The following is a 24,689-nucleotide window of genomic DNA, read 5'->3' on the forward strand; positions in this document are numbered from 1 at the left end:
CGAAAATGAAGTATTTTGAGAGCCATCTTCAAAATGTTATCACCTTGAAGTAACCACATTATGCCTTTTCCTCCCTTCCTTGGACCTCTTCAAATCCCAATACGTTTCTTGGTTTTACTCCACAGAATGCACATCAAAAGAATTATAGCTTAAATGTACCTAAGTCTGAAGAAGCCAAGCTCAGCAGTACTGTACATTTTCTACACACGTTTTATTTTAACAAAAAAGTAGAAACTGAGAATATGAAGCAGAGCTCTAATAACAATTACTACTTTTTTTCTTATCCTGATAATAATAATCATTCCCTACGTGTTACAAGGAAAGAGATTTTTAACAACTAAGTACTTTTCCATTGAAAGCAGCATTATAATATTAAGTGCACCCTGTGTCTCAAGGACAGCTGATTCCTACATCAAGGTGAAACAAAAGTCTTCCCAACATCACAGAAAGCCGGAATGCCAATAATCCTGAGCTGCAGCACGTGAGGCCAAATGTATATTTGGAATGTACGTGGAGACAAAGGAAAAAGCCTAAGACTCAGCAGCAAAACAAACTCGAAGTCTCTGTCAATAACACAGCTACTGAAGTAGAAAAAAGAAAGTTCATTTAAAGACTAAAAATGCTCATGGTACAATGGACTTTTTAAGCACGTCGCATATCACACGTGACATCTTCTCTTGCTAGTACATCCACTCACAAGCCAGACAGAAAAAAACAGAAACCCTTTATTTTCAGTAGTAAGTCTTCAATTCAAAAAAGTCTGGTTTTAATTCTAGCAAGTACAGAGTTTTAAAGTATGTTTGGCTCAGAAAAAGTCTCCTGGTATTAGAAAGAAGCAAGTAAGGACACGTCTGAACACACCATCAATGAAGAAGCACATTTCCTCATAACCACCTTCCCAGTTTTCTCACCTTGCAGACTATTTTCCATTGTATTAGGGAAATAAGTGTAAGGCATCAGTTCTCCAGAAATATCTGAGGTTTTGGAAAACCATTTTCAGGGCAAGTAAAACCATACGTGCAGCTAAAGGAAAAAACATCCACAGCCTCCTTTCACCTGAGGATTCTAAGCATGATGCCTCACATGGCATTTTCTCACAGAAGACAACACATTTTTCTCTTAGTGGAAATCAGAGAACAGAAAGCGTAGGTGCAGCTACAAAAACTCCTTCAATCACAAAAATAACCTAATAAGTAAAGGGAGTGACAAAACAGAAATGTTTACATACTTTATTTTTTAGAAGAAATTTATTCCTACAGATGAGAATCTCTCGCAGCCACTTGAGGATTTCTGTACTGCTGAGCATCTGATGACTGGTTAACTTCTTGCAGATATAAAAAAGCATTTGTGAACTGCAGCAAAATGAAATGAAGTATTAGTTTTATCACCTAATAACATAACATTTGAAGAAGATATTACTACATTTTACATAGAAATAGACAATAAGCATGAATATCCTATAGATGGTGCTAACATCATCTTTACATTGTATAATAGGTATAATATATGTGCGTACTTTAAATGACACAATCCCCTCTGACCCTTCCCACCTCCCAAATGGCATCAATAGCTCCCTAAGGGAAGTGAAGCAATCTGGGTACTTGTTAGCAGTCCAGACTCCAGGGCTGTCGATTCAGAAGTCCTCCATTTATCCACAGAACAGATACAGCACAGACAGTGGCAGTACAAGTTTACCTACACTGCTCTGATAACGTGTCTCAACTCTGTTCTGGAAGGAACACATCTAGGGATGTTCCTTCTTCACATCCATTCAGGCCTCACACTCTCTGTTAAAACTGCCAAAGGGTCCAAATTAGTGTCAATTTTAAAGGGTTCTTCCCCCAGCCCAAACAGACCACAGACTCCTTTCTATTACTAGAAATCATGGTAATGAGTTCCAGTTACTGCCCAAGTAAGTAGGACTCAGCCCCAGAAATATCCTGCAGTAAGGCCTACAGCCAGCTTTAGCAGTCATGCAGGCCCATTTCTTGATGCTAGTCAAAGTGTTCCACCTAGTCTTTAGTACCCTTTCTTCCAAAACAACCTCCTGTATCAAATCAGATGAGGTCACCAAATTCTTAAGTTGGCCAGCTCATACAGTTCTCAGAATTCTGAGTGAACAGGCTCCTAGTTTTGGTTCAGTTCTTTGTGTAATTGACTTTTTTGGAACTTTGTTTACCTCAGTATTCTCCAATACATCAACTGCAACAGCTGCTGTGACGTTTTAAAAAGCAAGACAACTTTACCAATGAAAATTCTTCATATACACGAGAAAAACAAATGGAGACCACAGGTCAGGGCCAGCTACTGCCTTCTTTAGGTGAGGATTTCAAAGTCAAGATTGAATTGCTGAGCATTACCCTCCCTCAGTCCACACAGAATAAAACAGAATTCAAACGATGAACATTTGAATGCAAGGATAAAGTCTATAACTTCTTAAATCCACAATCATAGCTACAGCTCAACAGCAGGCTGAAGAGAATCATAAAGAAAGCCAGCAAAATGTCTGTTGATATCCTGGTTAAAATTCAAATTGCATAAGGAAGAAGCAACTCAGTCATCAGAAAACAAATATTTTAATAGAGTGCTGATTCATGCTGATGTTACATCGCTTTCCCAAACTACTCACTGCTATTGCAAAAGAGAAGAGAAATCAAAAGCTATTCTTTTTATTTACAGAAGTCAACTTACCTTATTTCCCAGAATGTTTCTGTAGGTGCATCAGGATTCCATAAGTCAATGCTGTCTAATTGGTGAAGAACTAGCAAGGCCTAAATTCAAAACAAAATAGCATCTCACTTCAGATAAGTTTTTACTTCAATATTTACTGAATGATCCAAACTGCAAAGACATTAATTCAAGTAATCCTACATCTCTAAGCCTCTAGTGGTGACTACAAGATTTCTGTAGTTCAAGTTCTTCACCAAGGACAGGCAAATACTTTCCTCTCTGTAACCATTCCCTACACAACCAAAGGCTTTGGTAACAATAGCTTCTGGCCATATCTAAGTGCTGACTTGCAAACTATCATCAAAACAGGGATGAGAAAGTGCAAGCCCAATGGCACTCCACAGAGAGCAACAGAGGAACTGTCAAACTCTGATCAACACCAGGGCAGAACAAAATGTTGTAGGTAGTGTAGGGCAGTCACCAACTGGCAGACTGAACAGCTATGTTTTAAAATTTTCCTTACAGGCCTCTCCTGTAAAATTTTGAATGCAGAAAGCATTCAGAAGAAGATTGATAGAGACACATCTCTAAGACACAACCTCACCTTTAATCAATACCTTGTAGCTTCTCCAAAAGCCTCCATTTGCCTAGCACAGCTAACCATTTGGCATACAGAACATTCACCCCTTACCTCCATGGCTTCTTGTGCTATATCTGGCATGCTGGATTGTGGAACGAGTTGTACAAGGCCTGTAATTAATTCAGCGGTGCTGCCTTGTGTCTCAGGCCCTTGCTTCCTTGGATTCTAAACAGCAAAAAGGAAAGCAAGTTTAAGAAAAAAAGCTTGTCAATGACTGCCCATGATACTGACAGATTAGCAAAAAGTTTGTACTGAACTAGGGGATGTCCACATCTTTAATAGCATAGCAGCCATGACACCCCTTGCATATTTTACCTTTGACACAACAGAAATATTTTAAAATTAAACAATAAACAGACCAGACAAAAGGAAGATGTTTAGCACACTGCTTAGATGCCCATAGTACCCTAGTTTTGGCACCAATGCATTTCTATGTCCTCCACATGTAGACACATAACAGGTTTGATCAGTAAATCTTCTGATACAGATTTGATGCATGAGATTAACAGAATCACAGAATAGTGTCATAAAGAACAAAATATTCATTCTGACATGAACTCACAAGAAAGCACTTTCAAACATTAGGCTTATTAAGTTCTCCTTCGCATCACGCTACAGTGAATCTTCAGCAATTTTACATTTGTATTTTAAAGAAGGCTTGCCCTAATCCTCCTTTTACTCAACACTGCAGACATTATCAGAAAGCAGTGACGAACTAAGACAGCATCTGTCTTTCTGGTCACTGAAATGACGACTAATCCCTTTCTTCTCCCTTCAATTACAGAGCTTCATGCTCCCTTCCATTGTATTCCTCTGGTTCTCCAAGATCTTTTAGTTTATTTTTCTTGTTGTCTTTTTGCTTTGACAGTGCAGATGAAAAGAATGAGTAGGGAAGTGTCCTGGACGTCATATTTTTAATTGTTATTCATTTAGAAAGAAATTATACTATTTGAATGAAATATATTCAATATACTTACACACAGCAAAAGCTTTGGATCAGCATGGATCAATTTCACCAAGGATAACAGCAAGAACTTGTAGCTTCTGGTTTCCAAGTCAGTAGGTTTTTCTTTAAATTTAAGGCTCGTCATTTTCTCTTTAAATGTGAGACTCTAACAGGAGGAAAAAGCACAGTTACTATCAGTAAGGTACTATACATAGCAGTTATAATTAAACAGCTTATGAAGTATTATTGTTTAAATTACCTATAACCCATGAAAGTGTAATAAGTATATTCAATTCACTCAAGTACAGCTGCAAGGACTTTGGCTTTAAATTGCCCCGTTAAGTATGCATATGCTATCACCAATACATCTTTAAGTTCACCCAATAAGTATTTTAGTGAGCTTCAGGTGGACGTAAGAAAAGTTCTGCATAAGACAAACTATGCAAATGAAAAGTGTGTAGAAGAAATAATAAGCATTTCGAGCAATTTCAGCTATTCTGAGAAAAAAAGATCCCTAGACAGCCTGCATACACAAGAGGGTAAGGAACTTCTTATTTTTTTTCCCAAAGGTAACACACTATTTTCTGCCAGTTACAGTCTGGATGATAGCATTTTCATCTATATGTTGTCTGAAAAAAGAGTGCCTTTCAGTTTTCACAAGGTACACAGTGCATCTTTAATCAAAAAATGCTAATTCCATTTGAAAATCTGTAACTGTTCCTGTACCGCTCAATCTCCTCACCTGAAGAGGAGGGTGCTGTAAAGATTCACATAAGGTACTCTGACTTCACTCTGCTGTGAACTGCCCCGTGCCCTGCCACTGCTGGTGGCACAGCAGGACCACAGCAAAGGGCCAAGACACGTGGCTAACACTGCAATACGTGTGGATGCTCTCATCAAAACTGAGAGCGTGCTTCAATCCTACAGTGTGCACAAGACTCTGAAGTGAACAATCTGGTTGTGCAGCAAATGACTGCAGCAACTTCACCTTAAAAAAACATGGGCAAATGCTAATGCCTGCCAAAAACATTCATTTATCTCTCTATATATTAAAAATAAATAATATATCACTTAATATAAAACTGCAGAAACTCAGCTTTCTAATTATCTTGTCTAATTTATTATTTGATCAAATCTCAATTAAACATTAACAAGCTTAGTGAAGACAAAAAACAAGTTCTAATTTTGAACATTTAAATAAACTAGCTCAAAATCATCCTCAAGTTGACTGAAGTATATATACAATCTTGTAGAATGTAATTCTTCCAGAAATGCTCCAAGCTCACACTTTCACTGCCCAGTGAATATATATCAAAATAGTATAAAATCTACCAAAGTATCCGATCAAGAAATCGATACTATGCTGGTAGAGCTAACTCATTCTGAGCAAAATCAGAGTTTGCTACAGTAAGAGAAGAGACACATGGCAAAAGGAGCCCACCAGCTTCTGTGAAGCATTTGTTTACTTCATGCTGCCAAAACTAAAGACAGGGACACGACTGCTGTCTGCACCAGTTTGAAGCTAATAGACAACATGGAACGAGAACACACGGGGATAAGTTACACATAAATAAGTTTAGGCTGGAAATTAGCAAACAGTTCTAACCACAGAGCTGGGAGATTCGGGAAGAGCATTGTGATGGAAATGTAGGGGGCAGAAAGAACAGAACAGATCCAACAGAAAGCCTTTACCAATGAAATAAGTTCGTGTAAGGGACAACACTGCAACTGCCAGGTGGGCAGAAGTGGTCCCCTCCAGCCCTGTGCTCCACAGAAGCATGCCACCTCGTGTCCGAGGGGAAGTGCCGTGACTGCAGCGGTAACTATGCACAGAAAAGTCAGAGAACAGAAGGCTTTTCTGCGGTAGTTACGATGGGTCATACTTACAGCAACAGAGGCCCACTGCCATGCAAAACAGTGACTGGTTGGCATCTGACCATGAGCGACAGCAGCCAATAAGAACAGAAAATAAGAAGCAGAAGACAAAGCACCACCGATCAATGTCAGAGTTGACATTACCACACCCCTGCTATTTTCTCAACAGATGAACACACACACATAAAGTTAAACAAGTTGTAGCTTTCAACTAAAGGTATTTTGATCGTTTCTCTTTCATATGAGAAGCCCAACAGGAGTACTTTCATGCATAACTTTAGGCCTTCCTTCAAAATCAAACATCTAATACACTGTGACACAATTCAGAACATCAGTGAGCTTACTTGACACATCCAAAGTCCTACACGGAAAGATCAGAAGGAAATGTGGTTGCATGTGAACTCAGTGAACACATCTGGATGAACCACAAATTTGAATTTACTCAAAATTTCTTCTAAGATAACCAAGAAAACTGACTTCATTTCACAATGCTTGAAAGATCTTTATCATTGATGCTGTCACCAAGACCAAGCAGCCAACTTGCTCATCGGAAAGCAAGACAGATAAAATGATGAAATAGCCATGCCAATCATGGTAAAAGCATTCCAGTTTTCAGAAATTAACTCAAATACAGAATGCTTCTGTTTTGCAGATTAAACAAAAATGGTTATATTATCTAGCTATTCACACAGCAAGGAAGCTTAAAAGGAATGGTTAGCCACAGAGGACATTTACAGAATACTTCTATGCTGCCAATTTAAAAGCAGCATGAAGAAATCTGAGAACTATGTCACTACAGACCAGTGAATACACCAAAACCTAGTAAGTTTTCAGAGCATGTATGGCTCTCTGTTGCTTTGTGGATTGTAATGTTCTTCCCCCTCTAGTTTCCAGTCCAAAGTTAATGAATAAAAAGCCAAAATGGAACGGAGACATGGCTTTGTGCTTTACCAACTGATCAAGCCTTACCGGAGTCATGCGAATTGCTGCATGTGCCCCACAGCCCTGAACAGCTTTGTGCAGTGTCTCACTAAACATGCTGCGGAGCTCCACGGAGTGGCAGTACACGGCGTCGATCCGGGGCCACCAGTCCAACGCAGACTGGAAGGAAAATGCAGGAGTGCTCAGCAGGTACTCTGGTGACATGAGCTGCGTTATGGTCTATCTGTGATTCTGGGACTCATTCCATTATCATCTTAGATCTCTAAGAGCTGCAAAAGCTTTAGCGCAACTAATGAGTGTTTTACACACTATTGCATATGTTAGTTTTTCACTGTATCCATAATACTGGTAACGTTTAAATGAATTGTAATAGAAGCAATGATTCCAAGTTAGCTGCTCACTACAGATCTTCTGAACAAACACAAACTCTGGAAATTCAGGAATCCAGAGTAGATTTCAGGATACAGAGAACTAATTAGTATTAACACTTAACGTGCTCAACTCATTCTAATACACTAAGCAAAGTAAAAAACTGATACTCTAAGTGCTCAATAATACCTGAAAAGCTGTATTATCCAACATATTAAACCTAAGTAAAACATATTGTATGTTTTCAAATTAATTGCTAATAGCACAGCAATATAATTTAACACTAACACTTAAAATAACTTCATTATTTTTCCTTCAGACATGCCACCACATCTACAGTACCACATTCTTCTCTATTCGTCAAAAAGCCTAATAACTTTTTTTAAGCACAGTGTTCTCGTTATCAATCTGGGATAAACGAAATAGAAAAACATCATGTAATGTAAGTGCAGCACTGAGCAGTTCCATTTTCATGCTGACCAGGAACATCTCTCAGACAGAGATCCCAACCAGCAGACAGTGCGAGCTAACGGCTGCACATGCTTGTCTACCAACAAGCAACTCCTGTGGCACAGATACAGACAACAAGATTTGGCCTACTGTTTAAATTGTATTTCATAAGCAGTTCTGGATCAGAACAGAAGCCACACATAGCTGGGCTAATTAAATACCTTCAGAACTTACATTTGTGATTATTCGGTGGAGGGAATTTACCAGTACATAATGAAATGTTGACGGGGAACTCTGTGCCAAGCAAATCTGCAATGAAAATCATACATATAAGCCACTTATGAACATGTTTTTTTCTCTGGCATCTTACATATCACACTGAATAACACACTGGAGCCTTTTAATTAAATTGACAAAACTGTCGAATGTATAGATGTCAGAACAGGAAACTCTAACTGGCAAATAAAAGACTTACAGAAACACCAAGTGATGCGTCACCAAGGGACACGTGCACAGCTGAAATTATTTACCAGCTTGCAGCTGCTGGTGGCACACCTCTGATAACTGACAAGTCACCAACATTATGCAGAGAGTGACTTACCAGAAGTTGTGTTCTCACCTTGAAGTGTTGGTTATTATGTGGGTTTATGCGGAAGCATGAAACTAAGCAGTCAATCATAAGGTCTACATCTGCATTCTGATTGCTCCTTGAAAAAGGCTTGCTTGGATTAAACAGCAAATTCTATATGCATTTTTTGTTAAAGACAAAAAAAAAAAAGAGAGACACCAAGATTATTCTTGTCTACTTTCAATACATCGCACTGGGGATAAAAAAGGAGCATGGAGCATGCAGTCTACTCTAAAATTCCTTTTTTTTTTTTCAAACATCAATATCCACTGTTGTGACATGACACCTTTGGGAAGCACTGAAGTAGTTAATAAATTACCCAAGTGTCATAGCTTCACCCGTGAGGCACTAAATGAAGAAAAGAATGCATAACCTCAGGAGGAAGAAAGCAGAGCATTAAGGAAAAAATAATAAGGCAGTGAGATAAGAATTGCAACAACACCATCAGTTTTCTGCTGCAATTTTAAAGAAGAAAAAAAAACCAATTCCATTGAAGAACACCACGCTATTCATTTAAGGGGAAGTCTGAAGCTAATTTCAGCATTTTAAAATTCAAATTTCTTCACTGCAATTAGGAAACAGTTTTACCTTAAGATCCACTACCATGGACTGCACTAGTAGGAAAATGACAGAATTGTCCTCCCAGTTGATGTAGGTAGATGCTTTGCACAGTTTAACACAAGCAATAGCAGCACTTTCAGTCAGCTGTCTGCTCCCACTGTGGCCTGCAAGTGCTTTCCTGAGATTGTCCAGGAACAATTTCTGCAGAATTCAAATAGGTAATAGTTATCACCAGAGCTCTGGCAGTCTGTGATCAGTTTTCAGAACCTTAAGTATTAAACCAAATGATGTTGCACTTCCTGATAGAAGTCACAAATACCAAGGCTGCAAAAAGCAACCTGCTGTAGCACTTTAGAGAAGCATTATCTTTATTATACATTCATTCTGGATGATCTAGGGCAATCAAAATGCAATAAAATTAGATGACTGTTTACTTGTAATAAGAACGTTTGCCATCACATCCAATCCTCTTTCTGCAGGTACTGCAATTACAGCACACACAGTACAATCACTGCAGAAACAGAATGGAGCAATACACAACAGCTGGAAGAAACACTGTGCTTGCTACTGGTGGGAACAAGGGAATCCCAACACTGGGATTCACATCTCCAAGCAAATGTGCAAGTTCTGACATATTATTTATACTAGCCACATGAATTATTGACAATGAAAGAACATACACCAGCTGAGAACATAGAAAAGGTGCAGAAATTTATATATGGAATTTTAACTTGAGGTATAAAGGACATAATAGAATACAGAATAAGCATAGACAAGCATCTTCTAGAAATCAGAATTAAGATCATTTTCTTTTCTTACCTTGTTCATTTTAGTTTCCTCTACCACATCCTTTGCTATATCTTGAATTATCTCCGGACACAGGACCAGGAGTATGATTTGCAGTGGCCACACTGCTGCCTTACGTTTTGTGCTCTCTGCAAAGCCATCCACTAAGTCAAACAACTTCTCTGCACAATCTGCATAAAATACAACCTCAAGTTCAAAACTGATTTTAGTTATGAAAAGACAGGAATAAGAAAGCAGTGATATCTCCACCTACACAGAATGGAGCTCTGCTTTGCACATTACTAACACACTACCCAAGACAAAATGGGACCAAGCCATTTAATGCCATGGCTTATCTGGGAATATTAATTTTCTTCCCTTTTGGACTAATGATGAATACAGCTGATGTTTTCTAAACAGCTTTTTTTTTTCTATATTGAGAACAAAAATAGACATCTGAAGACCTTGCATCTTTGGGGTTTTATTTCTTTGTGTTCTGAACCACAATAAGAATCTCTTTAAAAGCTGAGACAGGAAAGAAAGCAGAAATACATTCTTGCCTGCCCTGACACAGGCTGACAGAAATTTGTTTTTACATGCAGGATGGAAAAGTAGCAAAAAAGACACAAAACGAACGTCGGGATGCCTTGTGGGAAAACAAACCCAACTCAGAATATTCACAAACTTCACAAACCCCTCACGACTTAACAGGAAAAAGTTAAAACCATCTTTTGAACAATATGGCATTTGTTACGCCTTACCAGCCATATCAGTCTGTGGTGTTTGATACAGCTTTGTGAATTCATCAGGATAGTTTTCCACCCAGTTCCAAAATGCCTGCAGATAACACACAATATCTTTACATTTCAGAGCTTAAGAAAATGCATTTTTCAAAATTATGTACTTAAATAAAGATTTTACTCCTAATTCTAACAATTCAACATTTCTTCCAGGATATATGCATCAAAGGGAACACCAATGCATATTTCATAATAGAACTCTGAATTACACATTTTTTAAGTTGCAGAAAAACAGCAAGTAAGTGATGAAACAGAAAATAAATAATACTTGCCTTTTCAAGACTGTTGATAACAGCTAATTGAGCTACTTTCTTAAGGGCTTTAAACTTGAACACAGTCTCTGTAAAGGTAAAACATTTCTGCATTAAAGAGTTCCAAAAAGTGGCAAAGAAAGTTTATAAACATCGTGGGAGGAGCAAAGCCTCACTTTTTAAAGTAACACTTTTAAGCTACTTGGATATTTGTAAGCAGTTTGTAAAAATGTACAGCGTATTTTGGATTGAAGCAGCAACAAAAAGTTGTACATACCAACACCACTGTGTTATCTCTAACGGAACATACTCAGAAATAAATATTTCAAAAAACAGGTTCTCATCATACCTTGCAAGAGTCGTTTGAGTTTTGAACAATCCACACTGATGTACTGTAAAAGTTCAATATCATGAACATCAGCATTATCTTCTGAACAAACAGTAAGTTCCTGCAACCTAAAAATACGCAAAGAAAATTAACTTCTCCATCAGATGACATCAGGTGTACACACCTAAAATTCTACAACTTTGCAGAGCAGCAGAATAATAAATGATCTCCACATCTAATATGATCTTCTCACATAAGCTTTTCGAGGTTTAGATACTAAGGGCAGATTTTGCAAAATTAACAGTAATATTAAGTCCTGTTTCATCCTCATATTGAGAACAGACCCAGAAATAGCAGTGGTAAGTCCCGCAAGACACCAGCATCATCTGGTGACAACCTGTTTACAGTCAAGATTTGCCTAAATCCTTCTGCTGTCTCCCATATTGTAGCTGCAATCTTGTCATCTTTTCAACCAAATCATTCCCTCGATGGAGTCAGGACACCTTCAGACTGCTGTTCCTCAGCAGCAAGTCGTACCCCAGCTCATTTCAATGACTGATGCCACTCAATAGCACAGAAGGGAGCTACAATTACCCTCTGTGATCTGAAGGTCCTTGTTTTTTGGAGCAAAAGAACAAGATGAAGTTTAATTGTACCACGGCACCTTTTCATTGTTTTGTACTGGACAACTTACTAAGCATCTCAACAGACAGCAGGCCACTAATAACTAAATCATACGTTCCCACAAACTGAAGACTGCCACGTCTAGTTCCAAAGCTCCAGATGTGTTTCTGACAAGGAATGCAATTTCTAGTTCTACACACAAAAGCAGCTCTTCATTTCTTCAACGCCAGGGAAACTTAACAGCCCACGCTGGGAATGGGAAGGTCCCCACTGCAGTGCTTTTCGTGCCAAAAATCCCCCAGCTGCTGTACAAGGCCTAGAAATATGCCTAAACAGGAAGCACAGGTCGAAAGATCAGCAATGCTAACTGTCGGCAAGCTGACCCCTGTGGAGATCAGCAACAATTGGTCAAGTATTTAACTATTTCTATGCAAGCCATCCTGAAGAGGAAAACAGGTTGGGGGAAAAGCACTATGTTACAGCCAAACTGAAACTGATGTTAGGAAGGATTTTAGAGCTTGAGAAGTAAGCCATGCTACACACATCAGATTCACAGGGTAAACCCAAAGACTGTCAGAAAGCCTCTGCTGAAAAGTACTTCCTATAAAAGGAGCAATAGAAATGACTTCCTTTTCCACAAGCAACAGAACATAATCATCCTACGGAGTAAAACTGCATCCTCCACGTTAGCTCCAAGGCCATGCTCCTGAAACGTTTTTTAGGCAATTAAAGGCTTTTAAAGTTTTAATACACATAAAAATTCATATGAATAATTTTAGTTTTATTTCTAAAATGCAATTATTTTCAAAAAACGTTGGAATGAAATTTTATTCACGTTACAAGGAACATATAAATCTCTGTTCCAATTAATTGGCACATTAATTGGAATTCAGCAATATAATGGTGAGCAAAATCCACTTCTAATACACTACAGATTATGTTGGCTTTAACAAGGTGTGCTAAGAGGTAAGACACCTCAAAAAACAACACTGTCAAATGCTGAAGCATAAGAAAGGCCTGCAGCACAGCAAAAAGAGCAAAGAAGAGATGGAAACTTGGAATAGTATAAAAGATGAAGTTATTTTTACAGTAAATGCCGTGTGAGAAACTCTTTGTCAGAAGACAAATGGGTCTTTTCCAACAACTAACAAACAGTGCTCGAGTCCAGCTCTTTTGTCCCCCTCAGGCATAAGGAAAGCTGAACATAATAACCTTCAAGCAGGAAAAGTGAGCAAGGGGAGGAGTCTTGGGGCTCCAACAGAGCTGTGGACAAACTGGAATTTTGTATTCTAAATTCATTAAAAATTGGATATAGGTTGTTATCTTCAGTACCCCTTTTCTGCACAACACTTAACATTCACAAGATGTTATTCAACTTCAGGCTACAGCAATACATTTATCTGAGTCATCACTGTTTCATTTTACAGTATCATTTAAGTTGGACTTAAAAAAGCAGGTAAAAAAGAGCAATAAGCACAGCTCAAGAAGCATGCTGACAGTAGCCCAGAACAGACACGAAACAGGTACCTCTTCCAACCTGAGAGCCACATAAAACCTCGAAGTGCAGAGGGAATTTCACTGAACATCACTTAAACAGTAAACAGTTTTCAAAAATGAAAGACTACAGTTCATGAATGATGTTCTAGACACTTCTTTTTAGCAGGTGTTGTAATACACTGGCTAAGTCAAGCTACTCAGACACCTACCTGGTGGAAATGCGGCTGAACACAGCATTAAAGTTATTGCAGCTAAGAGAAAAAAGAACCCCAGAGGCAGAATTGCGTAGCTCAGCTGCATGCTGGTTCCCTTCACGGTAAGTGTGGATGAAGTGGCAGATTTCTGGCAGCAACTGTTTTACCAGCATAGTCTCGTCTAGTCGCATCGTATCCTTCGGTTGCTAAAAATAAACATTTGGTATTTCATGATATTCAATTTTCTAGGTTCGAAGGCAAAGAATGGAGCATCTGCCACTAGCAGGACAGGACCTGAATCTCCGTTTCAAATTCCACTTGCATGCTACCACTGACCACAGAGTAAGCGAGCTACACAGAAAAGGATTCTCCCATCTGAACAATAATCTACACCATTCAAACCACGACACTGTGGGTGTGTACACGTGGGACGCTAAGCTGACCGATTCCATCAGGCAAAACACCAAACTCGTTTCTGAAGTAACATATATAACCTTTTCGAGTAACGTTCCCTGTCAGCATATGTAAAGCATTAACTGTCCTGGCTTAGAACAGTAGCCCAAAGGGCACAGACTCACCCTTACTTCTCTTTTGGATAGGATTCTGACCCCTCTACTTTAAACAGCAAATATTTATTTAAATGAACTGAAAAAGAGGTGCTTCTCTGTTCCTCTTCCCTGGAATTGCTCTATAAGAGTCAAAAAAAGTCTCAACTTTCCTGTAAAAGAAAAATTCAATTTTTGCCAGTTTGCACAGTATGAGACATAAGGAAACTATTTACAAAAGAATTTGAAGTGAAACTTTGCTCTAGTAAGAACAAGTTTTAAGAGAAGGGTCAGCATTAAGGCTTTCTAAAATTCTACCAATGAATTTACCATAGGGAATTGGGAAGTTTCAGAGACTCCACTTTGTTGACCTGAGCTCTGTTGCCATGAGAACTTGACGAAACATTGAGCAAGAACAGTGAGCAAGAAATCCGTCTGAAGATATCACAGAACACAACGCTCTTTGTATAGAGCTTTGGCTCAGTCTTACTATACATATACTGGCTCAACTTGCTCTCATTTGAATGGACAAAGCAAGAAGCATTCAGCAGTTTTAGGCTGTTCAAGCATCACTGTGTGTCAGGAAAAAAAAACAACACTGATGTTTCAAGCAAAATGTGTAGAAGAAAATTTTTAAAGAAATTAATTTAAAAAATGAACCAGGTTTTTGGAGCTCTCTTTTGATTCTCTATATGAGAGATGGAAAATGAACCAAAGGAGGTATTTACTTTAGCTTTTACAGCTGTACTTTGTTATGTAAAATGTATTTACCTGGATCTCCTGTGAATTTCAAAGAATTCACAAACACTGAGACTGTTTCACTATGCACTGTGAAATGCACTGCTTGACAAACCTCACCACAATATAGTTATCACCATAAAGACTGAACTTGCAACAACAGAGGCTTAAGATCACTTTGTGATATTCAACCAGGAACACAGCTTTAAAAAAAAAATCATTTTCTTCTTAAAGGATTAAACCACAGATTTGCAAATTCTGTTTGCAGAGAAATTTGGCTTTGCAATTCCACGCTCTGCACAGTAAGTGGCACAACCATTTACATCCCAAAGGTAACAGCAAACTGCCCTATGCACAGCTCTGATTGGAAGCCTCAGGACTGGACTCCCAGTGGAAGTTTGAGCAGAGTTAACTAATGTAAACTAAGAAGCACCCGCAGAAGTAAATTTTAGAGTTGTGATAGCAAAGTTCCTACTGTAAATGCAATTGCAAAAAAAAAAAAAAAAAAAACCCTGAAATAAAATTACTTTTCCAAATGAAACTCACAAGAAACTTTAAGTGGAATATGCCACACGCATTCAAAGTTTCCAGGAATCCAGCTATGTTAGATGCCAAATCTAACTCTTTACCTGTGTGCCCCCTCAGGTCTCACCTGCCTCACAGAATACAGCTGTCTGCAATTTTCTAACAAATTATTACGTAAAAATCATAATTTCTAACTCCAGGAATCAGCTGAGCAGTGAGAAGGGCAAGTTCACAGGTTTGCTTGAATCTATTTTAATGCAAAAATATTTCTAATAATTATTACTGAAGGATCATTAATTTTAAGCAGGAAAAAACAGCCCACAAATTCTTCAACTACCAATTATGTAAATAGCTTTCATATATGAAAAATCCTAGTCTTTAAAAACAAAATGAACCCTACTTTGCTCTAAATGAGAGTTTTACTTTTTGTACCACTAATAACTGATACACAGGCATTTGACTTATACTCTCTTAGCTCACTTGATACCACTCATGCAAGTCTACTCACCCCTGCTAGACATTTTTCCAGTGTATCCAAGATAATCAGTTGAGAAAGATATAAGTTCTTCTCAGCAGTTTCTCCAAATATTCTCTGGAAGAAGAAAGGATATGGACCTGAGTGGCACAAATTTGACTTGTAACACATTAAAGTAATGCTGCAGAGTTGCACAGAACATTATGGCTCCTCTACTGCTCTAAAGTGAAGTTCAGAAATACAGCCAGACAAAAAACAAACAACCAAACACTGATCAGAACAGGAATTAAAGCTCTATTGCTGAAGAAATATCTCCGTTCATCCTGCAGTGCCAGATCTGATAAAGAACAAGCAGTTACTGCAAAATAAGAGTGGAGGTGCACTGCAGCCCCTTGCCTTTACAGACCTGTGAACTATTCCCAAATGAAGGCTGCACCTTTTCAGAAACTATTTTGGTATTGATTACTGCTGACTTTTCCAATCATGTATTTCATTGCCAACATCTTAACAGAAACAATGCTGCAACAAATCTACATCTACAAGCTTACTCAAGTGCTGCTAAATTTATCACAGACCACACGTGAGACTCTCCAAAAAGATGCCACACTCAGAGACAGGACGGAGGCAGAGCCCCATGCAGCATCACACCACTGCCCCAGCTGCACGAGGACAGCACTACACAGCACAGAAATTCAGCCTGATCTGTATTGGTACCACTGCCTGAGCCCACAGCCCAGGGCAGAGCCATCCCCTGTGTGAGAGTTCGCTCAAAATGAATTGCAACGTTTGGCAGAGTGCACACCCTACAGACCTTCTTCTTAATACTACAAACGATGCTGACTGGCACAGTAGTTAACTACACTGAACAGGGGAAAAGAAGTGTTGTTCCTCAGTGAAAAGCAACCATTGATTTTTTAATTAATATTTTTAACTAGGCCTTTCTATACGCTACACAGATTTTAAGAGCTTCAACAGCTCCTGGCAGGTCACGCACTGACATCTGAGAAAAACCTTCCTAGCACTGCTGCTCAGCAGCTCCCTTGCTCTGCTGCATTCCTCATCTAAAAAGGCTGCAAGCACTGCTTCCCCAGCTACCTGCAGCACCTTTCCAGGCAACAGAAAGCATCCTCCTCACCTCCCAACGAGAGCTGCATCCCACCAGCTCACACAGCTGTACCTATCCACTGCTCAGACACAGCAGGCTGCTCCCTTAGCTGCCCACAGCCCTTCCCATGAAGAACAGGGGATTCCCCTGAAGCACCACTTTCCCTTGGATTTCTCTGACAGTGACCTCCCCCACTTCACTCGTAACACAGTGCTGTTGGTGACCACGATCGCATACAAACATGAAAAGAAAACACCTAAGAGTAAAATGCAATCAACATACTGAATCAGCTTCAGTGACTCTTTGCAGATGTGGTATAATGTGAATAAATAAAAATCATTTTGAGAATCATCCAGCAATCCAAAATGAGAGAACTTACCATGTTATTAACATTTTTTAAGATATTAGTGAGACCACTGATGACCAGAGAGAACTTGTACTTGGAAATGTTGATGAGACACTCCTTGTTGTGCTCCGTGCTGACTTTGGTGTGGGTATTCTGCTGGCTGGCCTTTATTGGAAGCTACAAAGAGAGATAAGTAGTATGAGCTTTCCTGCACTGAAATCTACATCTTTAGAGGTAGATTAAACGAGACACAGGGAACAACCTTGAAACGCATCCTATAAGAGGGCTACAAACAAATGGATTATTTCACTTCATCTGCATTTCTCTTCCTACTAGAGATGGCGTCACTGTGGCAATACCAGCAAGCTGAAACAAGAGGAGGTGAAGGTGCCCAGGGGGAGGTGAGCTGCAAGGTGAGCAGGGCACTTCTGAGCAGCCCTGCAGCTCAGGAGAGCCCCTGGGACCCAGCACGAGCCTCAGCTGCATGCACCCCGCAGGGATTGGGAGCCCCGTCCGCCCCTCAGCAGCCCGCACCGACACAGTGCCCAACACAACTGACAGCACCTTTCATGCTGTACTCAAACACGAAGCAGTTATTTCCCAAGCATGCAGCCACTGCCCTCCACTTGCTCCACTGCAGTCTGCTGCAAGACATCACACAGCAATGTGAAGCACAATAATTTGTAAAAATTAATTTTACTGTGGATTTTTATAGAGCAACCAAAAAAAGAAGCAGCAAAAGTAATTGGTAGTACTGTCCCTTTCCATAAATCACATGTTGCTTATATTTTACAGCATGACTCAGGAATTCCCCATCTATAGAAACTTTAATCAAGTGCCACCACTAGTTTTAATTCTGACCACAGCTCTCAGTAAGGGCGTTCTGAAAGACCAGCAGCTCCAAACAAACGCCCCAATGTTCCATTTTTGCATGAACTGCCATGAAGAATCCAAAGCTTGAAGCATTTTTCTTAACAACAGTTTTGATCCCATCACTAAACACATCCAATTTACACCCACACCTCCCGTTTTAGGGAGACGGATCTCTTCAGCACACTCTCCAGCTTCCACGCCTGAGAGCAACTTCCTCTCCACATAAGCTGCCGTTCAGTCCGAGTCCTAACTATCAGTTCTTCTGGGTACCACAGACCACGACCCCAGCACGACCGGAGCGCGGTGCCCAGCACGTGGCCTTGCCCCAGCAGCAGGCACAGCACAGGGAGGCCCCCGAGGAGCACCTCCTCGGGTCGGGGGCTCCAGGATCGCCCGCACAGTGCTGCCCCCAGCACAGCACAGCACACGGCCGGGCAGCACCAGCAGCACAGGGCACGCACAGCTCCGCAGCGCAGCGATGCTCTCACGCAGCCTTTCAGAACTGGAAAGGGCACATCCAAGCGTCCATGACTCAGGCTTTGTTTTCATTGCTGGATGTTATTTTTACAGTATATTTTCGGAAGTCATTGGTGGAAGATAGATACATTCAATTAAAAGTCTCAGCACTCCCAGCACTTCCATTGGAATTCTGCAGTCTGAGCGCCCAAACGCTGCTGAGTGCCTCCTGCAGCAGTGTCAGATGCAGCTCTGTGTGCTGCCATGCCATGGAAACATCGCGTTACACGCTCCTGAGCTTCCTGCCACAACAGCCACTGCAGCAAGGTCACCTAGAAGCAACGCTGCTTTTTATACTGCCTTTTAGAAAAGGAAGCTACTTGAAAAGGAAATATTAGCTCTGAATTTTTTTTAGATTCCTCGGCTATTTCCTTTGCGCTTTCCGACATGCTGGAGCACTCCCTGCACCCACTGACCAAACAGAAAGCACTCAGCTCCTACAGAAAAACCCAATCTAAACCTTACAAGACAAGTTGGAAGTACTTTGCCTTTACTGTCTTGTATTTTATTTTTTCTAAGGAAAAAAACAGACTGAAAATGGGTTACCTATACAGCTTTTATCTGAATCAGAACATAAAGCACGAGGCCTCAGTGTAACAGGAGTTTCCAAGCATGAACACTGGCAGCATTTCGAACCCATCCCAGTGTGGCACAGGGATGGTCACTGTGCTCTTTCAACTGCTGTCACCATTAAAACAGAAGCAATAGCCCACAGCTGCATCAGGTACACTGGCACACGCACAGCCCACACTGAGGTGTGCTGGGATACAACCTCCCCCCCTCACCAGTTTGACTGAGCCAGGTTTAGGTGCCACATCACCTAAAAAGGACAGGGAACAATGGCATTTTGGTCCACAACTGGCTTTCCTTTATGCAGCTGGCAAAGAAAAAAATACGTACACTGAATCTGGAATCTTTCTAGCTATCCAGTTCTAAATATTTTTAAGATGAATTGAAACAGAATCTTGCTGCCACAGACAAGGAAAAGCCATTCAACAGCTGAGCCCGAGTTGCAATCAGAGAGCACAAGCCTCTGTGCATCCTGAATTCAGGATAGAAGTCATCTTGTGCTCCTGGTGGAACAACAAAAGCAAATCAGGAGTAAATAACAAGCGTAACATCTAGGACAAAAACCTCCAGTGACACTCTTAAATGTAGAACTCTAAAAATGTACCTACATTTTCCATTCCAAACAGCTTATTGAACTTCTTCATTGGGCTGGAAGGCACAGCTGTATTGTGGAGACTGAAAATACACACAGCACCATTACTTACTCAGTATCACCAGCTAAAAACCAACAGGCATCTCCCTCTGAAACTACAAACATGCACTGCACCACCTCCTAACAAGTCTTCCTTTAGTAGAAGTACCTCGTAACTAAGCCTTCTGAAGAACAAGAAACTTGGAAAATATTTTACACGTTGCCCTTAAAAAAATAGTAATAAAACAACAGCAGGAGATCATCAAAGCACCTTGCCACCTTTCAGCAGCTCACAATGGGACTCAGGTAACATCTGCTGCACGTGGACCATTCCTGCAGCTGTTCTGCAGGTCACACTGCACGCACAGCAGCAGCTCTGGACAAATACTGCACATATGCCAGTTTAGAAAAGCAAGACCAAAGCTGCCTCAGGTTTCTGTTAGGGAGAGAAGAAACAGGACCCTTTGTGCTTAAGCGTAGTGCTACAGTCCAGTTTGCTCCTCAGGTCCTCTGGAAATCTTTTCAGAGTAGTTACGGACAAAAAAAATTCCACCTTCTGAGCAGCCTGGTCCTGCCCTGCAGCAGAGGGGCACAGCCCCAGAACTTATATACTATCCTCTGGAATTCCTTACAATGCAATCTTATTACTGCTAGTGGCTTCTTAACAAGCTCAGATGAAAAGCAGTGAAACACACAAAGCTGGTACTTGCAGCTTCTTCAGGACTGCAATTCCATACAGGTTTCAGATGCTGCAGAGAGAAGCAACAGGAGGAGAGGAGGTCTGCTTTAATGTAATGTCTTTTAATGAAAGTTAAGAAGGGAACATTCCTAATGGCACTCAGTTCTTGTAAGAGCTTTTTTAACTGGAAGTAATCGTATCTCAAACTACACATGGAGAGCCTAAACCATAATCTACGTAACAAAGGGCTTCTTTTGTGGAAGTATACCATAATAGTTTAAGTCACCACACAATTACACTGGATTAATATTTTTATCCTATCTGATAGCCTTTCAGACAGCCTAGATTTCACTGGGCTGGGCAGAGAGGTTCCTTTTCCAAGTGTAGAAGAACCATTTCACCACTGCATCAGCCTTCCCACGACTTCAGTTGAAACACATTAAAAAACAGCACAAAGTTACAGTACTTAAAATTGAAAGTGAACATTTCCAAAAGTGAAAAAGAGACCATTTTATTTTACAAATTCCTGGATATGTCTGAAATAAGATAACTTCACTAAAACACAGCCCAGCCCCTTGGTGCCACTGCAGGCTAATTCTGTCCAGATCGATGGAAGTTTTGAGAAATATATTCATAACTACTATCTATAAAATGCCTTAATTGATTTTGAATGCATTGTACAAGAAGTGGGATCTAATCTCACATGCACAGGCAACTCCTCCTTTCTGCACCAGCTGAAACCATCAAGCAGTCTTCAAGGGAAGCTCACAGCACAGCGTGCTGCAGTAACTGAAGTGTCAGAACTGAGCGCAGATGGGCAAAACTGGCACTAGCCTGGCAAACACATTCACTAAGTTACTCACTGGTTAATTCATAAAACCATGCTTGCCATTCATTGCAGGCCCAGAGAACCAGGCATACAAAAGCAGATTTTGGTTTATTGTTATAAATGATGCTTTAACAAGAGCAGACAAGAACAAACTGGTTTGCACTGATTTTGGTTGTTTTCAGTACAGATTAGCATTCTCTCTGGTTTCATCTGTCTTCAAATGAATGAGAAGGCTGTCTATGTCTGTAAATTTTGGTGAAAGACGGTTCCAATTTCTTCCTCTGTAGAAGAAGGAATAAACCTCGAAAACATTTGTCCCCTCCCCCTCAGAAAACAGAGCAGAACAACTCACAACTCCAGACAAACACAAGCTCCCCTTCCTTACTCAAACAGAATGATAACATAATACTGAGCAGCATTCTGGCTCCCACTGTCCTGCAGGTAGAAGGGCAGACACTGTATGCAAAAGCTCAGAAATGCATAATCATCACTAAGATGACATGTGCTATATTCAGCACGTTCTCATTAAGTATAAACTTAATTTTCAAATGAGCAATCAAAGACATAACAAGTCGATAGATTAATAAGCACATGATTACCCAGCAATGACACAGAAGCAAGCAGCCACAAGAAGCATTTAAGTGCCACCACTGATTCAGAATACAGTCAGCAGAAGAAAGCTGGCCCCGGAGTATTCTTTTAAGAACAGCCACTTTTCCACCCCAAAGATCACTGCTGGGCAAGGCGAGGCAAGGCAGAGGAAACTATGCATGAGAAGGAAACATAATTGAGACCCCTGAGCTGCAACTAATAAATGAGCTTGAAAACTTTTGATAAAAAGTAGACATTCGTATCTCATGCTTGTCTCGCTGCTTCATTCACTACTTGATACCAATGTAAAAATAAAAAAAAACCTGCACTGATTAAAATATTGCAAATAGCACCCATCATCAAAACTATCCAACAACTACAGCGGTCAGCACCGTATCTGATGCAGATTGTCCCTGCAACTCCAACATTACAGCATCTCAAAAACCAGAGCAGCTTCCTTCCTGTCAGGAGAGGATTCCTCCCACGTACCTTTCTGCAATTATTCTGTAAAATGTGCAGAAAAATACTTCTGTTTAAAAAGCTCAAGTTCTTAACTCCTAACAGATGTTGGCAAGCCCAGTTCCACAACATACATAACAAAGCAAACGACAAAGCCTAGGGCCTTTTAACACCAGTACACAAAGAAACATTTTCTAGCAATACTGGGAAAATAATCAGTACCATGCATTTAGAGCTTATGGAAAAAATCATCTATGATTCATGATAAGGTGGGGGGGTTACGTTGGCCAAGCAGCTACCACACATAAAACGTATACAAAAAATCTGCATCACTTTAATGCCAATAGACAAAGTTTTATTTTCTTCCTTAAATAAATTTCGTTCTTAGCAATTAATGTACAACAGAGCAGCTCGTTTCCATGCAGCTGAGCTGCCATCTCTCTGCAGGTTGTCCAAAGGCAAGCGTCACCATCGAAGACACATGGCTCAGGCAGGTGAACAAAACCCAGGGCTCAGAGCTGGCCCCATCCCTCGGCCCAGTGCTGGGCTGTGCTCTCAGAGCAGTGCTTTTGGAGCACAGCAAAACCAAAAGAGACAGACAACAGAAACCGACTCAGCCCAGCTCCCACTTAAGTGTCAGAAAAGCATCCTGGGAGTAAAAACGCCAAGCTTAAGCACCAGGCTTAGCCTCCCTGGGAAGTCACGCCACCTAATCCCAGTAAGCAGTTTCTTCGTGCGGATCAGACACACAAAGTCCAAGGCCCACAAATCTCTCCTCCTTCCATTGAGGAAACCCTTCACCCAGCTGCTGGCGCTGGCTTTTGTAAACAGAAGCAAATATCCGTCAACGCCGCAGCTCGGGGAGCTGCTCCATCCCGCGAAACAGCTCCCAGCACCGGGGGTGAAACTGCACGCCAACGTCCTCCTGTTATGTGGTGGGGAAGAAGGCAGATTTGCCTGAGCAGCTCTCCAGCCGCCCTCCTTATGCTCGTTTCGGAAGCTTTACTCCTTTCCGATGAGTGAGAATATGAAAAGCGAAGTGACAGAATCCCCGAGAAGATGCACAAAAGAGGAGCACGCTTCTGGGAGCGGTGAGAGCGGAGCCGAGGCAGAGCCGGGCACCTCGGCCCCCCCGCCCACCACGAGCAGCGGCTGAGGCCGCCCCAGGCCGGGGCCGGGCCCGGAGATGGGGACACCGGTCCCGGGCACGGCCCCACCCAGGCCCACCGACCCGCACAGCGGACGCCGGGCTGCTCCACTGCCGCCAGGAGAGCCGGGGCCGAGCAGCGGGGCTGAGGCATCGCTCCCCGCAGCCGCCCCCCCGCCCCGGGGCCGCGGCCCTCTCCCACCGCCCGCTCGCTCCCGACCCCCGCCCCCTCTACCTGCTCGTCGAAGCGATTCACCACGGCCTGCACCCACTCCACCGGCTTGTGGGCCGCCATGTCCCCCCGCCCGCCCGGCCGCGGCGGGGGGCGGATCCCCGCGGGGGGGGGGGGCGGCAGCAGAGGAGCGGGGCGAGGGGAGCTCTCCGTATCCCTGGCGCGCTCCGGGGCCCTCAGCTCCCCGCGGCCATCAGCGCGCAGGGCCCGCCATGACACCACACCGGAAGCGGGAGCCCAGGCCGCCCCCGCCCGCCCGAGCAGCAGCGCCACGGCCGCCGCGCCAGGGGGAGCGCCGAGACGCGGCGTCGGCGGGCGGCGCCTGCGCGGCCCCGGGCACGCACCGCGCCTGCGCACAGCGCCCCGGCCGCGCCTGCGCCGTGGAGCGGTCCGCCCGTGTGCTGAGGGGCGGCGCGGGGCCTGGGCGCGCTGTGGGCGCCCGTGAGTGCGGCGGGACCGACTGCGGCGTGACTGGGATGGAAAATACAACGCGAGGCGGGGCCGCTGAGGCAAGGACGCGTCTCATTTTCATAGCAGGAATTGGAGGAAACTAATGGTTTGTACAGAGATGAAGACTCATCACCAACATTTTAAGAAAACGCAGTTGCTTGGAGAATAAATTCTCATTTGAAATGCAGAGTGTGTTCTGACTGCACACACTGCCACGTCCAATATGCACTGTTAAGTGCTCTGCACTCTGCATTATTCATCTGCCACGTCCCGTGAACCAGCTGTGCTGTAAAGGCTATTGATTGCTCTGCATTAGAGCGCATTACGGCGCTCAGCACCGAGATACCTCAACATTCTTAAAATTAAATGCTGAATTATGTTCTGGAACAGAGTTCTAATGTATTTGTTATATAGGTT

At 41.8% G+C, this 24,689-nt stretch overlaps 1 protein-coding gene across 3 annotated transcripts in view; it reads right to left on the reverse strand.

Annotated features, from left to right (window-relative positions):
- NF1 (neurofibromin 1) overlaps positions 1 to 24,060 on the reverse strand; it is a 78,365-nt gene extending 54,305 nt beyond the window's left edge. For all 3 annotated transcript variants that reach the window (XM_065732088.1, XM_065732087.1, XM_065732086.1), the window contains exons 1-16: positions 23,826 to 24,060; positions 17,329 to 17,472; positions 15,878 to 15,961; positions 13,577 to 13,767; positions 11,268 to 11,374; positions 10,940 to 11,007; positions 10,629 to 10,704; positions 9,901 to 10,058; positions 9,109 to 9,282; positions 8,512 to 8,634; positions 8,127 to 8,201; positions 7,101 to 7,232; positions 4,288 to 4,422; positions 3,362 to 3,475; positions 2,692 to 2,771; positions 1,229 to 1,352 (exon numbers count right to left, since the gene is read on the reverse strand). In XM_065732088.1, the coding sequence (XP_065588160.1) occupies positions 1,229 to 1,352; positions 2,692 to 2,771; positions 3,362 to 3,475; positions 4,288 to 4,422; positions 7,101 to 7,232; positions 8,127 to 8,201; positions 8,512 to 8,634; positions 9,109 to 9,282; positions 9,901 to 10,058; positions 10,629 to 10,704; positions 10,940 to 11,007; positions 11,268 to 11,374; positions 13,577 to 13,767; positions 15,878 to 15,961; positions 17,329 to 17,472; positions 23,826 to 23,885 (1,845 nt within the window). In that variant the 5' untranslated portion in view covers positions 23,886 to 24,060. The remainder of the gene's footprint in view (positions 1 to 1,228; positions 1,353 to 2,691; positions 2,772 to 3,361; positions 3,476 to 4,287; positions 4,423 to 7,100; positions 7,233 to 8,126; positions 8,202 to 8,511; positions 8,635 to 9,108; positions 9,283 to 9,900; positions 10,059 to 10,628; positions 10,705 to 10,939; positions 11,008 to 11,267; positions 11,375 to 13,576; positions 13,768 to 15,877; positions 15,962 to 17,328; positions 17,473 to 23,825) is intronic.
- Between the last annotated feature and the right edge of the window lie 629 nt (positions 24,061 to 24,689).

Source organism: Cyrtonyx montezumae, unplaced genomic scaffold (genome assembly GCF_038088225.1).
Source record: "Cyrtonyx montezumae isolate F1298 unplaced genomic scaffold, pur_monq_1.0 scaffold_15, whole genome shotgun sequence".
Taxonomy (NCBI): domain Eukaryota; kingdom Metazoa; phylum Chordata; class Aves; order Galliformes; family Odontophoridae; genus Cyrtonyx; species Cyrtonyx montezumae.